The sequence below is a fragment of the Corvus brachyrhynchos genome, unplaced genomic scaffold, assembly GCF_000691975.1.
Source record: "Corvus brachyrhynchos isolate BGI_N302 unplaced genomic scaffold, ASM69197v1 scaffold101, whole genome shotgun sequence".
NCBI lineage: Eukaryota > Metazoa > Chordata > Aves > Passeriformes > Corvidae > Corvus > Corvus brachyrhynchos.
Window position 1 is genome coordinate 13,766,775 of NW_008237239.1, and position 15,761 is coordinate 13,782,535.

The 15,761-nt window shown below is 45.1% G+C and overlaps 1 protein-coding gene across 1 annotated transcript; it reads left to right on the plus strand.

The window, feature by feature from the left end:
- Nucleotides 1-49: 49 nt before the first annotated feature.
- Nucleotides 50-5,569, plus strand: TATDN3 (TatD DNase domain containing 3; the record flags this gene model as incomplete). The annotated part of the gene is made up of 7 exons (XM_008630522.2): nucleotides 50-217; nucleotides 1,727-1,789; nucleotides 2,824-2,933; nucleotides 3,331-3,386; nucleotides 3,597-3,709; nucleotides 4,482-4,562; nucleotides 4,833-5,569. Coding segments are annotated over 7 exons (735 nt in total), but the record flags the coding sequence as incomplete, so codon positions are not given.
- Nucleotides 5,570-15,761: the final 10,192 nt, after the last annotated feature.

Genomic DNA, 15,761 nt, shown 5'->3' on the forward strand with positions numbered 1-15,761 from the left:
CGAGGGACGCGCTGCCTTCCTCAGTCAGGCCGGCCCTTCTTGTCTTTAAACCTGGGCTCTCTGTGGGCTCGTGGTGTTAAACTTGGGTTCTCTTGTGGTCTTTCACACTCTCACTATCTATTCTGTGCCTAGATTCCCAGGGTTTGTCTTGCCATGCCTGGGAGTTCACCCCGTTCAAGAGGTTTCTCCAGAGGAGCAGCGCAGTGTTACTTTGAAGGTAAAGCACGGCCTCTAAAATACTGCTGGGACTTTTCAGGACAGACAACAGGATGCTCCTGATTCCCGAAAGATAGGCTGGAAATAAATCCCCATAGACCGATGGCTATAGAGCAGGTATTTGTTTATTGCAGCGCTGGTGGTGAGGGGGATTTTTCCTCCTAACTCACCCACCCTTGTCAAGTGCTGTGGTATACTTACACACTAAGTTTTGCTTAATGTTGCTATGTCTTTACAGCATCATCACGTATGCAGTGGAACTAATTTACATAGCATGATCTCATGGTTATTAGATAATTCTTTGCACTGCATATGCACTTCCCCCGTTTGGGGGTCTTTGATGAAGGCTTCTAAAGTCTTCTTTGCACTTGAACTTTTCAACTTTGTCTTTGGGGCATGCGCAGTTAGGATGCTCTTCAGTCCATCTGGTCTTAACCGGCCTAAATTCTTTGTTTGGTGGCTAATTGGCTTTGGCTTCCCAATTTCTCATTAGTACTACACTTACCTATTTCTGAAACTGTACACCTGGTAAGTTTTGGTTTTTTTCTTCTTTCTCTTTTTCTCTATTCTGCATATAAGCAACTAGTTAACTATATACTAGCCATTACATTGTATAAAAAGTATTCATATTAGATTATATGGGTATCAAAATTTGTGATTCAGGTTATATAAGCATCAGGTTATAGGTATAGAAGTTACGAATCAGGCTACATAAGTAAAAGCTGTGATTCAGGCTATATAAGTATAGATGGCTATGCTTCAGGTTATATTGATAAAAGGTCATGATTTGGGTTATATTGATATTAAGTTTACATAGATATCTTATAAGCCAAGCTATATAAGCACTTTGTTACTTTGACCTAAGTTATACAGACATCACTCCTGTCTGCCTGATTTACCTTCAGGTCTGCCCAGTGGCTTCTCTGTGCTCTGTAATGCAGGAGACCCAGTGGACCAAATCCCAGGCTCTCTCAGCACATCCATTTGTCCATGTTAATCCTTAAAGCAGAATTGTTCACTGGAGTCATCTGGCTGTATTACTGCAGTGAATCGGTTTTAAAAATCCCAAGTGTGCTTTGCTTACAGCAAAGAGCATATGCAGATGTCCCTTTGTTAACATGGGAACTGGAAGGCAACTGTTTGTGGCCTTATCCTGAAAATCTCAGGGAGCCGTCTGCAGCTATTTAATGTTACCAAGCTATTTATGGGCCTTGTTTTCTGCTGCTACTGTGAAAAGTTAGCTTATAAGTAGCAGTATTTAGAATAGGGGATATATATACATATAAATGTAATGAGATAGATATAGATATATATATAATGAAAGAGTTATTAAATAAAGAAGGTAACTCCTTCAGGTTTCTAAAATCTGACTGCACAGTTCACAGTAATGGCAAGTTCTAAAGCACAGAATTTCAGAACAGTGAAGGAAACTCCAATTTAATCATAACGCTGGGTTCATAACCCTTTCCTCTTGTAAGGGCAGTAAGAGTTGCATCTTTCATTCTTGCAGGATCTGGATGCTGCACTGCCTCTTATAGAACTTTACAAAGACAAATTGGTGGGGATCGGAGAAGTGAGTAGGTCTCCATACCTTGTTTAAATCTCTCCAGCAGCAGCTGTCACTGGAATTACAAAAACTGAGTCAATGCTTGTTTTTCTGTATGTGATAAGAATTGCTGTCAGCCTGAATAAGCACTGAGTCTGATTGGTAGTTCTCTTAATGTGCTTTCCCTTACAGATTTGCCTGATTCCCTCTTTTCCTTTGTTATCATTATTAGAAAATAGATGGAATTTATGCTGGTAGAGTCATAGGAAGATTACATACTTATGCTATCTCGTGTTATACCCAAAGGCAGGTCCTTCTTGCCTTCTTCTCTGACAAAGTTAGGCTAAGCTGTGATTTCAGTACACCACACTGACTTGTACAATTTTTTTTTTTAATCCTTCATCTATCTGTATCCATCTGTTGTCTCCTGTCTTACATTTGTTTATAAATGAATTGAGGCTTTAGGATGGAGTCTGCCTCTATTTGTGTGTTGGTACCACAGGGACTTATGTCTGGTTCTGCACTGGCTGCAGTAAAAGCAGGTTTTGGCAGAGCTTTGTAGCTAAATTTGTCACGTTGTACTGTATATGAAGGACTTCTCTTTGTGTAACTGTGAATGAGATTGCTTTGACAAACTTTAAATTTTGCCTGAACATGTTTAGATCAAAAAAGTATAGAATTAATGGGAGATTTTTGCTAGAGATTGGACTAAAGCTATGGGTTCAGGTCAGAAATTTTACTTATACTGAAGATCCATATTTGAGACTTAATCTGACATAGTATTCAATAGAATATAACCCCACAGAAAACCAGTTACAGACTAAAATGTTAAATACCCTTGCTAGTAGCTGTCTGCCCACAAATGCTTTCATAGTTTAAAAGCTTATGGTTGAGAATGGATTTTTTTTTTGAGTTAAGCTGCAGCTGAGCTCATTTTAATTGGTATATATATTTTGAAATGCTTTGCAGTTTTGAAGGAACTTATGCCTTTATATGTCTAATTATGGTTTTGTTAAGTGTTAGGTCTGTAAAACTTTTTCCCTTCTCTTCTTGCACTGTAGGTTGGACTAGATTTCACTCCCAGATTTGCCAGCACCGATGAACAGAAGGAAGAACAAAGACAGGTTTTGATCAAGCAGATTGAGCTGGCAAGAAGACTGGATTTGCCTTTGTAGGTTTTGTTTATACTAGAAGGAGAATTTGCCAGATCTCAGTAACATGTGGAAATACTTCCCAGGGTTTATGGTTACTAAGTGCCCACAGAACTTTTCTTAGGTGGATTAAACTGGCATTAGTGTCCTGTCAGTCTCCAGTTTGTGATTTAATTATAGAATTTTCCTTATGTTTGCAGTTCTGTACAGTCATTGTATGTGCCCTGGTCTTGCTGTGTTATTCCTATATCTTCACTGTAGCTGAAATTTTTCATATATATATCTCAGGGGGTTTTTTCTTGATAAAAGGTGTAATACAGATTAGTTATTTTCATCCCAAGATACTGTTAGTTTGTGTTTGCAAAAAAAAGTATTTGGCTAAATTTCCTAATGCCGGGGCCTCTCCTTGCTGTGCAGAAATGTTCATTCCCGCTCAGCTGGAAGACCAACCATTAATGTCTTGAAGGAACAAGGTATGCTTTTAATGCATTTCCTCTGCTATGGCTTTTGCCAACAGGATTTCTCCAGTTGTGCCATGTCCTCTCATCAGTTTGTGTGTGTTAAATTCGGGAGCAATAGTGCAGAGATTCTGTGCTCATTCTGTGCGGGACCAAGGTCTCATTGGAAGCTGACACAGCCCTACTGTTCCTTGCTAATGATTTACTTTGCTTCGTTTCTCCAAGGTGCTACCAAGGTGTTGCTCCATGCCTTTGATGGGAAGCCGTCTGTAGCCATGGAAGGGGTGAAAGCTGGGTACTACTTCTCCATTCCTCCTTCCATTATAAGGAGTGAGCAGGTAACATTTTGTCCTGGTTTTGGCTGGGCTCTGCTCCTTCTCTGTGCATTGCACATTTTTACTTTGGCTGAATTTCTGCCTGGGGCTTTTGCCTCAGCTGGACTTCGGAGGGGGAATTCTGGCTAAACCAGTTCAGCTATTCCTGAGAAACAAGGAGGGGTTTTTCTCATTTGATTGTGGTTTCCGGTGAACTCTTCTTTGGAAGCTTCTGTCACTGTATTGTTTTACAGTAGGGACATGACATGTAGAGAAGGGAGTAGTTTCTCTGATAGGACTGGTTTCTGTGATAAGCTCAGGAAATGTAAGAGGGAAAAAGGCTCGATTCAAGTGGAGGATGTATGAGGGATGGATATAAATGGGGATGAGATTAGGAATTCAGGAAAGCACACTGGGGTTGAGAAGTAAAAGCAGAGATAAGGAAAAGATACACAAATATTATATGCACAAAACCCAGCAAATTAGAATTGCGTTGGCAACTAAACATGGGGTGTTTTGTGCAATATAACTGTAGGATTTAATAAATAACAATGAATTCAGTGTTGAGATAATAGTACTTCAGATATTTAGAAAACAGGAGAACCCTAATTTGAAGGGGCTTCTTGAGCAGCTCCTGGTGGTTTTGCTTCCATTCCGAAATTGTTGATACAATGTAGACAGTGGCACCAAAGTGTTTTGACGTTGCCTTTAAATGCAGGGGATATCCTCCCTTCATGTTTTTTTCCCACAGGTTAAAGTGCATAAAGTATTTAATGGCTGTCTTGTTTTCTTCAAGAAGCAGAAGCTTGTGAAACAGCTGCCTCTGGAAAACATGTGCTTGGAAACTGACTCTCCTGCTCTGGGGCCTGAAAAACAGGTAAATGATGGGAGGGAGGGACTTCTGTGCATTTGTATCCAAACCCACACCTTGTGGAGGTCAGCTGCTGGCACAGGAGAGTGAAGTAGTGTAAGCATGGATACAAGAGAGGAAAGAGGCTACAGAGGAAACATAATCCAAGAGGAATGGATACGTGTCATTTTTCTGCCACACATGCCACAATGTGACTGAAGTTGTGTCAGGAAGTACTGAATCTTAAACACTTATGATCTCTACGATCTGTAACTGGCTGGTTTGTTTGTTTTTTAGGTGAGAAATGAACCCAAAAATATTTACATTGCTGCTGAATACATTGCCAAAATTAAAGGAATTCCAGTTGGAGAAGTTATAGAAGTGACTACAGAGAATGCACTGAAAGTATTCCCCAAACTTCAGCACTTTCTTCGGATATAGATTCAGAAACTGAAATATATGATGTTGCGAAAAGTATTACTTGTGGTGTAATTAATAAAAGCAACGTGCATCTTGTGTTAAAGTGGAGTTTTGCTTTTGGAAGCAAGCAGTGTTATATAGCTGGATAGGATGAAAATAGGGAATTTCTCAAAGGCCTTTGGTGTGCACCATCTCTTGAATGTGATAAAGACACATTGTTCATTTGCATCATGTCTCTGAACAAAAACTTTGCAAAGAAGAGGACCATAAAATTGTCAGTTTCGTTTCTCAGACTGCTTGCCAGCTGCTCCTAGTCTGGGAGATGGCTACTGTGCATTGCTTGATGTCCACTTCATTCCTTATTTCTGCTGACTGAAAGCCACAAGCTGTGGACCCAGTCATGACAAGAAAGCTCCTGTTACAGCTTGCAGAGTGCGCATCCCTTTCTGAGCCATTGGAAGAACCCAGCTGGATGGACATTCTGTGTTGTGCTGACTGGACTCCGAGTGGTGTAGATACAGTTGGAAATACAAATACAATACAGTTGGAAGGAAAGAATTAACAGCCCTTCTACTCCTCTCCTTTTCCCTTTTATAAAGTGACAGTTGCTAAGACCTTGGCTATTTTGAGAAGGATTTTCTTGAAATTTTAAAATATTTTATTTTTTGAATTGTGTTCAAAGGAAAAAAACTGGGTTTGGTCTTAAGTTCAAGGACTCGCTCTTCTGACTGCTCAGTATGAGGAGATACAGGATGTGAAAGGGAGACAAGCTCAGTTTTGTCCTATCTTGGAGTGTTAGTCACTGTCCTGAAAACTGAATCTTGTGCTCCCTTACAGCACCTGTGTGGATGTGGGCTTGTGAAATGCTGATCAAAACTTGATTATAAACCAGCAATTGAATGAGGAGGGTTTTACATGACACCCAGCTGTTCTGAGGGCCATTAAGGAAGTGGAGGTTTTCTCTCTTTATGGGCAGTTTTACAAAGTCAGTGAGGAAAATACACAGGTGTTAACTTAGTCCATGACCACCTCAGGGAGGGCAAGGGGCAAAAGCTTGCAATGTAAGTGATGCCCCATCTTAAAGTTTTGTTTTCCTCCATGTTGTCTTCCTCAGTTTCTTAAAGCCACATTGTCAGGGGGTGTTTTTGCTTGTCAGAGCTCTGTTCTGCCTTTTGACTAGAGATAGCTTACTCAGTTTAAATATGTGTTCCTAAACAGTTTTTGGCATGGAGCAAACAACCAAACTTGCATGGTTTGTCTCTATTACAACGTGTATTTAGAGCAGCAAACACCTGATGTTTGCTGAGAGTGATCCAGAGGAGTTAGAGCCCTTCCTTTTCCTGGATCTACAGGCACCGTTTCCACTAAATTGGGCAAAGGACAGGATTTGCCTCCAGATGGTGCTAGCGAACAGGTGTGTAGTAGTCGTCAGACTATTGGTGTGATTCACTTAATGATTATTAATCGTATCACTGGAGATGCTGAACACGTGATATGAGGCAGCCTTGCATGTGCTTCCTGCTGCCTGTGTGTTGGGAAGGCTCCCGGTATTGCTCGGGAATGCCATTATGTACGGATACGCTCCAGGTAAGAAGTCAGGCAGCATCCAAGTGTTTGCAGAGTTTTGACCTAATTATTTTTCCCTGTGGAATTCTTAACATTGGATGAAAACACCGGATTTGCAAAAAGGGAGGATATTAAGCAGTCTCCTCAAAATCCCTGTCTCTGCAGGGGGGTGGCATTGCTGTGGTTCAGCTTTAGCCTCGTGGTAGGATGGTTCCTGAGCGTTTGAATCCCTTTTGCTGCTGCAGAAGCCTGTAGACACACATCCTGCAACTCCCCTGTGGGCAGGCACTGTTGAGGGTGGGCAGCCCCTCGTGGGCCGTGGGGGCTCTAGGACAGCCCGTGTCCCAGTTCCCTGCAGCAGCAGGCCTGGAGCTGCTTGTGGTGCTGCAGCAGTGTGGTTGAGGCTGGCGAAGAAGCACGGAGTTGCTTCCCCCTGGGCCAGGGAGAGCTGACATTGCAGCAGCCATGGGCAGGGCGAGTCTGGCAGGGGGCCCATGGCAAAACAAACCAGCTTTGTCCTCTCCTTAGACCTGCGGCGCCGGAGCTAAGTCATGGAGTAGGTGACCTGGAGTTCCAGAAAAGGAAAATGCAGTGTCATTCCCACCCTGCCTTGGCATCCCTGACACATTACAAGGGTCAGAAGCAGCACCCTTTTCCCAGAGCTGGTGGTTTGGCTGTGCCCCAGTCCCTGCAGTCAGTGCTGGGGGCGGGCAGCAGGCACTGGAAATAAAGTTGTTGCTCTGCACAAGAAACCCAACTTTTTAAGGTGCTCACTTAGGACTGGTGATAGTATTGTGCCGTGAGGAGGAAGTCTGGTTTCTGAACAGGAAAACTATGCTGATCCTCAGCAGTCATTCTGTAACTTTACCTCAAAAGGGGAATTTAACAGAGAGCTTGGATTTCTGCCTGCATTGCCAGGCTAACACCTGGCCTAGAGGGGCTGGGGAAGGCAGGATGGCTTTGGGGGGGCTGTGTGGCTGCACAGTGCGAAGCTCTCCATCCCCACAAAGGCTGGCCTTAGCAACATCAGTGTGTGTGCTGAACCCTGTTGCAGCCTCTCAGGTGTCTGGATAAACCATGCCTTCCCCTAGGCAGCACAGGACACTGAAGTGGCCAGGGATGTACTGGAGGAAGGACACAGTGCAAATTTAGCTTTTGGGAAAGTTAGTGGCATCCCAAGTTTTCTTTTCAGCCACGCCATCAATTTTGGGGGGGTCACATAGAGCCCAGGTGACCTCCGTCTCAGAGAGAGGAACGGCACAGATTGCAGCAGTGTGGAAAGAGGTAGGTCCCAAGCTCCATCTGATACCTTCAGCCACCAGCTTTCCTTGGGATGCTACAAACAACAGATCTGGTTGCACTTTGCAGGACTCCCCATGTCGCTTTACCTTGCAGGATGTACAAAGGGGACAAAAAAGCCAAGAAAGGGCTCAATCTGTGCTCACTTAAACAGTCTTTGGGGGCCTGCAGCTGGATCACCCTCCCAGGGTCTTTCTTCTGAAATTTGTTTTTAGCCATAGATTAACAGGGCCTGAATCTCCTGAACTCTGGGACAAAGTGCTCTGAGTTTTTCCAGACTCTGACATGGGAGCAAGTGAGGAGATGGTGATGAGGTCAAGGGGGTGAAATGCTGTTTATTCCTGATGTTTATCATGATAAGAGTTTAGGCAAATTGACTAAAGGCTTTTACTGGAGGTGCTTCCAACAGACTCCTATGCAATGCATAGATAGGCTCTTTAAAGGCCAAAGCAAATAAATAATTGCCTGGAAATGCAACTTTCATCACTTATGAAGTTCTGCTTTTGTTTGTTTTTTCATTAAGGCAGACTGGGGTTCGATCTTCTGTTCCCATTATGGAGCAGGAAAGTGGATTTGAGAAAGTCACTGGCTTAGCATAAAGCTTTATTGTTCTCCTTGCTTTCTATATGCGGTACAAAGATACCACTGAGATCAAAGAAAGGATATGAATTGCCATAGCACCCAGTTGTCTCAACATTTTCCTCTTCAGCAGGTGGTTTATCCATCTGTTCATTTTCCCTACTGGGGCTGGCTTTTTTATCAGTGTGAATCTCTTGGGGCATGGACGTAACAGTGCACTGCCTGATGGCCCCACCATGCAGTGAGGGCCAAGTGCCTTCTCCACCGGCTGCCGAGTTTTTGAGCTACTGTGAATGACAAAACAATGAGAAACACTAGCGAGGATCATGGTCCTGATGAACCCTGGGGCAGGAGCTGATACCCATGTCCCCAAATGCTTGGTGCTGTGCTCGGAGAGATGCTGCTTGGCTGAAGCACAGGACATCGGAGCCACTACCCTGCTCAGGTCTGCTGATGAGAACGGGAGAATCGGGGAGATGCTGCTTGGCTGAAGCACAGGACATCAGAGCCACTACCCTGCTCAGGTCTGCTGATGAGAACGGGAGTGTGGTTGCCCTGAGGAAGCAGAAAGGATGAGGCACTGGAGCACCTCTGAGGCATGGCACTGAGGACAAAGAGTCTGGAGAAGCGTATCTGATGTCCTACCAAAGTGGAAGGATCAAAAGATACGGATTTTGTCTGCAGCGTCTGGGTGAGATAATACGGCTTGTGGGCAAACCTTCAGCTGCCCACTGCAAGGGCGAGTACCGCTGCCTGAATGAGCACGAAGCAGCACCGACATGTGGGGAAGCAGGGCCACATCCCCCTGTTTTGGAAGTGCAGGGGGTGAGACATGGAAAAGTGACAGTGTCGGCAGTGTGGCCGAGCCCCTGATAGCCCAGATACCACCGGGCAGGCGGGCTGGGCGAGCACACAGGCTGTGCCTGGCTGCCTGTTAAAGCCTGCCTGCAGTGCAGGGAGAGCTGTATGTGCTCCCCACCCTGCTCAGTCCTTCTCGACCGAGCCCGTCGTGCTGAGGAGCAGCAGAGCCCTCCCCGTGGCCGCTGTCCTCTCCATCTGCTGCGAGGTCCCCGTGGCTGCCTGCACTTCTGCACCTGGGCCACCCTGGCTGCCAGGGAATAGCAGCTGACGTGTTCCTGCCTCCTCAGCCCCCCAAAGGTATCCTGGCTCCATCCCTGTGTGTGGTGGGGTTCATCCCATTCGGAGCAGAGCAGATGGGCAGTGCAGCGCCACAGTCCAGGTGAGGTGCCCACATGTATTTTGTATTTCTGTGACAGTGTGGACACTGGGTTTGTGTAGTGCTCCCCCATGGACTTTGCATTCACTCTTTTGGCTGTGCCAGGGCTCTGTGCTTTGTCACCAAAGAGTGCAAATGGATGCTGGTTCCTTGACGGTGCCCAATCACACCGTGGAGTACATGATCCCACATTAATAAAAGTTGTTCCACAAGCAGCACAACCAATAATGCTTTTTTGCCCCAAGGATTTAAGATCTCACCACAGCAATCCCAATCTCCTACCCATGTCCTGTGACGCTCCCAGTACAGCCCAGCACTCCTAGCGCTGCATTTCCAGCTCCTTGTGTGTCTCTCTGATCTCTGTCATGGTACCACCAGCTCCTCCATGTACCTTCACCTCTGCTCATCACAGTACCTTGGCTTTCTTCTGTGTCCCTGTGACCTCCCTGTAATTCCCCATCTCTCTTCCACTGTGCCTCCCTGAGCCTGTTGGATCGTCATTTAGGCAAGATTAGTCTGGGTAGATCATGTTTGGATAGCTGCTGGCACCAGACTCAGCAGCTGGGTGTGTGACTCCTCTTGGGGGCCTTGGGAGGGAATGGAGACAGTCGGTGTCATCTACATGTCCACAAACTCCCACAGACTCCCACAAACCTCTTAGGGACTTTGTATCTCCTGGAGGTCTGTCCCTCTGCCAAATTTTGTTGACCATTTTCAAAACCTCTGAGTTGTGGATGTGGACTAAGGGTTGGCATGACCATGTTAAGTGAATTCCATGGAAATGTGTGTATGTTGGATACATCTCCTGGGTCGAGTTGGACCTGTTGCTTGGAGCCTCCCAGGTCTGCTCAGCCTGGTGAACCTGTGAAATGGGCCTGGGTTTATCTAGCAGGAAGGTCTGTCTTTGTTAAGTGCACTGCCTAGAGAGGGCAGCTTTGAAGTGCTGATTGGCACTGGCTTTACTGTTATAAACATATAGAGAGCATTTTTGTGCTCAGATCATTTCTGGACACACAACAAAGGGTGAGGAAACAAACAAATGGAGTGCTTTGGGAACAAGTTAAATGGAGCACCACATGGGGAGTTTCAATCACAACATCACCAGATAACTTCCCATTTCTCTAGGGGTCATTATTCCTGCCTGGAAAAGTGAGGGTGGAAACTCAGCTCTGTACTACACAGGACCTCTGTGCTGAGTTGAAGCAATGGTGAGTGCACGTGCAGCGGGCTAATGTGGTGTGTAATGTGCACAAGCAGATATCAGCACTGTCCAAAATAATCCCTCCTGTGCTCCTGGTGAGTGCAGCACATCCATTGACAGTCCACACGTGTGATGCTTATTCACAGATGGTGTTTCTTGATCAGCACGTGGAGGCTGCTGTCGCTGTTCCAAAGTAGGCTCTTTCACTTTCTTTCCTTTCACCCGGTGTGCAAGAGGCCAATCCACACACAGAGTCATGGTATTTGATTTATTTACAGTTCTGTGCAGAAAGCAAATCCCAAACACGGCCCCGTACCAGCCACTTTGAAGGAAGTTAACTCTACCCCAGCCCAAACCAGCACAGTAGCCCAAAGTGATGAAGGGCTTGGCTGAAAAGGCAGTGATTTGTGGGACTGGTCTGGAAGGTTGGTTCAACAAGACCTGTTCCCTAGCAGTGACAATTGCCTTTCCTCTGGAAAGGACACCCCTCAGGACCAGGCTTCCAGAGACCTATTGAAAGGTTGCTCAGAGGTTTCCCAGCACTTAACAAGATCAGGCTCAGTTCAGCCAAATGATGAAGAATGGGGCCTTTCTTTCTCTGCTCACTAGCAGAGTTACCTGGACTAACATCCCTCCAACCCTCTTTGAGTCCATCTTTTAATTTTGTTCTCAAAGGGCTGAGTAATTAGGTTATTTAGATGCTGTCAGCAACACAGGAGGCTGGTAGCCTCTGTCCTGGACTGTCATTTTCACGGTCTGCTTTTCAAGTTGTACAGTAATGCAGTTTTGTATTGTGGCTTTGTTTGCCATGGCTCAGCTGGTTTATTACAGGCCATGGAATCTGTCCTGCTCTTCAAGAAACACAAAGATAAGCTGGTGGCCATTGGTAAGGTAGTCTGCTCTGATTTCTGCAGAACCAGAGTGTGCTTGATTTTGCTATGTGGAAACTGTCTGAAGCCAACTGTAGTAGTTTAGTTTCACTGTAGCCTCTGACTGCTTACATTCCTCTGCGTGAATAGATATGAAATGAGTTGAGATTAAACCCCAAAACTTCATTTTCTTGGCTAAAGATCCATGCAAGGGTAAAATGAAAATTGTGAAATCCCACAATGGAAGCACATTGATAGATGTCTGAAATGCTGGTTTCCTGCAATGAAGACGTTGTAGGGAAGCTAGTGAAGCTACTTTAGTCTGTGCCAGGAGTGTTTTTGCAGCTGTTATCACATTTTCTTGATTTTTATTATTCATCTGTTACTATATTTGCAGGTTTGCTGTCTCTTCAAGGGTGCTGTCTTCTGCTCTTTCTTCATTGATAAAAGCTTCTGCCAACTCTCCTGAGAAAATTAAGCTAGTGAAGGCATTAGATCCCCAGAGTTTGGAGTTCATCACATTTCATGAAGTCTTAGATGACTTTTTGTGTGGATTGGGCTGGACTTCACTCCATGGATTGTGTCCATACCTCAGTAATGTGAAGAGCAGCAGAGAGCCCTTGTGTAGCAGCTGGCACAGCAAAACAACTAGACTTGCCTGTATGAGTCAGAAACTTTCACACAGTGTCTCCTTCATACATGGAACTTTAACTAGGCTCAACACCTGTTTCCTGCATCACAGCTCCACAGGCATCCCCTAAAGAACACTAGTGATTGTTTTGAAGTTTATCTAAGTGTTCAATGGTGTAAGATGAAAAGATAACCATACTTATGAGCACTTACATGCAGGAGCATGGTGTCTTTGTCAAAAGTGAACTAGAAAACTGTTCCTTTCCAGCTGTGCCTCTGATGAGGATGTGGGAGACTTCCTAGCCTTTTCCTCAAGATTCTCCTAAAGGAGACTTCTTTTTATGGTTCTTCATCTCAGAGCCTCAGGGCTGCTAGTTAGTACAGACCCAGTAACATAAGGGATCCCAAAGTACGCCTGAACAAGTGTGGCAGATGGAAAATGAGTGAAACAGAGACCAAGGAAAGCACTGTAACTTTGTGGGAGGAATAGTGAAGGTAGTGGAGCAAAACAGCCACTGCCACAGCATTACCCAGTACAGTGAGATTTTTTTGAATCAGGGAAGGAAGTATGATTTCATGAGGTATTTTTTCTCCCTGTGGACTATTTTAAGCAGATATATATATTCCAAATTTTACTCATCTAATGGGGAAAAACACATCATTCCCACTCATTAAAAAGCACTCATTAAAATAAAACATGACTGAAGACCATAGGACAGAAAAAAGTGCCATGGACCTGGAAGAGACACAGCTGAGCAATTGCAGCAAAGACTTTTCCTTTGCAAGTCCCACTGTGGACCAGGAAGGTGCCAACTGAACTCTGTGCCCCTTACCAGTCCTTTGGAGATTGGTAAGTTAATTTGGTGGTCCTTGCCTACCTACCAGTGGGCTGAGGGAATCTCAGCAGCCATTCCACCCTATGGAGGGCAGGGCTAACAAATCCAAGCTCTGCATTTTGCAGTGGCTGAGTACTGCTTAAAATCTTGGAGTGTTCTCATCCTCCTGTAAGAAAATTTGATACACAGGGTTTGGTTGCTCAATTCTGCAGCCTGATCCCAGCTCCCCGGCTTTTGTATGCACACTGCAGATGTTCAGGACATACTGCTCCATAACTTTGCTGGGACACAGTCTGTCATCCTGGGAAAGGTACAAGCTGGTTATTATTTTTCTTTTCCTCTGGAGGTTATTTTTTTCCCCCTCTTGCCACTACAAGGCTTGATCAGGCTAGTCCTTGCAGAGTTCCTGGAAGTCATTTCAGCAGGGTTATAACTGGATTGCATGAGCCTTGGCCTTTTGCCCTCTCTTCCAACTATCATTTTCCAGTATCTGAATCAATGTAGAAGGAAAAGTTATACTAGCAGGGATGAGGAATTGGTTGTGGCTGCCATGAAACATATCAATGCCCATGTTTTCCTTTGGAGTGATAATGAGACACTGGGATTTTTTTTGGTTTTGGGAAAAAAAAAAAACCATGAGGCAGAGAAGTCACATAGCAGTTTGAAGCTAAGCCTCCTATAGGCTGTTGTTTTGAAACTAAACTGCCCATTTTGAAACTTGAGGCACATTTATTTTTCAGTATTCCCCAGATAAAAACAAACATTTCCACTCTTCTGAAGGGAAAGCTCAGTATGACATTCTCAGTGAATGGTTTGGTGTTTGTAAATAAAATTTCCCAAACATGTAAGTGTCTTCAGTTCCTCAAAAAATGCAACCTCTCCCAAGCCAACCCCTTGTTAGGGAGCAGTGGGAGCTCCACCTTCACCACCATCCATCCCAACATCACCCAGCTCTGTTCTTGTCCCAGGCTCTGGCTGCTATCACCTCCCTCTGGTCTGAGGAAAGGGAACAAGGCCTTTTGCTTCCAGCACTGACATTTATTCTGGCAGTAGCTGAGATGAGAGGAGAGTCACCAAGACTACCAAATCTGCCTAGGTAGAAGGAGACAACACTGAGCTCTCCCTATCCCTTCACTTAGGCTGGGAGGAGAGATGCAGGGATGTTCCTGAGCACGGTGCTCTGAACCTGCCAGCCAGCTCATGGCTGTGATGGTCTTTCCCCAGCATGTGAAACTGCCCCGTGTCTTTCAGCAGCTGTGTGAGTCTGCCTTCTGGCATCCAGCATCACCTTTGTCCTGTGCATAGCCCCTGAGGTTGTTGTGCAGCCAGCAGAGAGGAGAGAGCACTCAAAGCAGAGTTATTCCCAGGACCCAAGTTATTTCCACCTCATTCCCCTCCTAAGGTTTCTAAAAGCTATGAACTGTTGGTACTGTCTGAGGTCTTAAGGGACACAAATACTCTGTTCACCCTGTTCTTGCAGTTCATTGGAAATACAGGATTATCTCCAAAGGCTTAACAGTCTGAATGCCATTTGGCAGAGCTGGGACGTATCTTGCTGTATGGATTGCTGTAGTGAGACTGCTTCTCATGGGCCATTCTCTCATGTTTATTTTCCCAGCTGCACTGGTGCAGATAAGAATAAATGGCCTCAAGTTGCACCAGGAGAGGTTTAGATTGGATATTAGGAAAAATTTCTTCACTGAAAGGGTTTTTGAATGTTGGAACAGGCAGCTTAGAGAAGTGGGGGAGTCACCCTTGCTGGAGGTATTTAAAAGACTTGTAGATGTGGCACCTGGGGACATGGTTTACTAGCGGACTTGGAAGTGCTGCGTTAACAGCTGGACTTGATGATCTTAAAGGTCTTTTCCAAAATAAATTCTGCTGTCCTATATTTAAGAGCCCCAGGGTACCCACAAGATAGAGAAATGATTTTTATGTTGACACTTGAGCTGTTGGGCTGGTATTATATGACTGCTGCTCCAGTGAAACACGCTGATGGATGTGTTTGTGGACACCTCAGGGATGTCAGGCGCTGGGTCAGTGCTGGAGGTGCCCAGTGCCCCCCATTCCCTGTGGTGCCATCAGGAGCTGGGCGTGGTGCTGAGCTGGTCAGTGTGCAGGCTGGAGGTGGGAGCAGAAGGCCAGGCTCTCCCCTGCTCTCTAACCACCTGGATGAAGTAGATGTCAGTCACATGCAAAGAGCTCTACGTGCTCTGGGGTTGTCCTGGCACAGGAGCTGCCCACTGTCTGGTGGTTGATAGGGGCACCATGTTTGTCTGCCCTGACAGTGATAGGGAGGGAATTTTCTGTGAGAGATTCTGGCTTTGCAGATAATTTGAAATAGTTTATATCTTGTGGCTGTGATGCAAAAGACTACTGTTCAAAAGGATCTTTGGAGAACAGTTGGAGTGCTTTCCCAACACAGGAGCTCCAACAAGGAGAGTCCCTGGTGTCTGTCTGTCTGACTTCCTGTTAAGATGATTAATGTTGCTGGAATGTTAATGCATTTTCCATAATGTACTCTCACAGCCAGGGTCTGGGGCAGGCATCTTTTATTGTTTTTCAGTATAAACAAAAAAAATTCCTGCT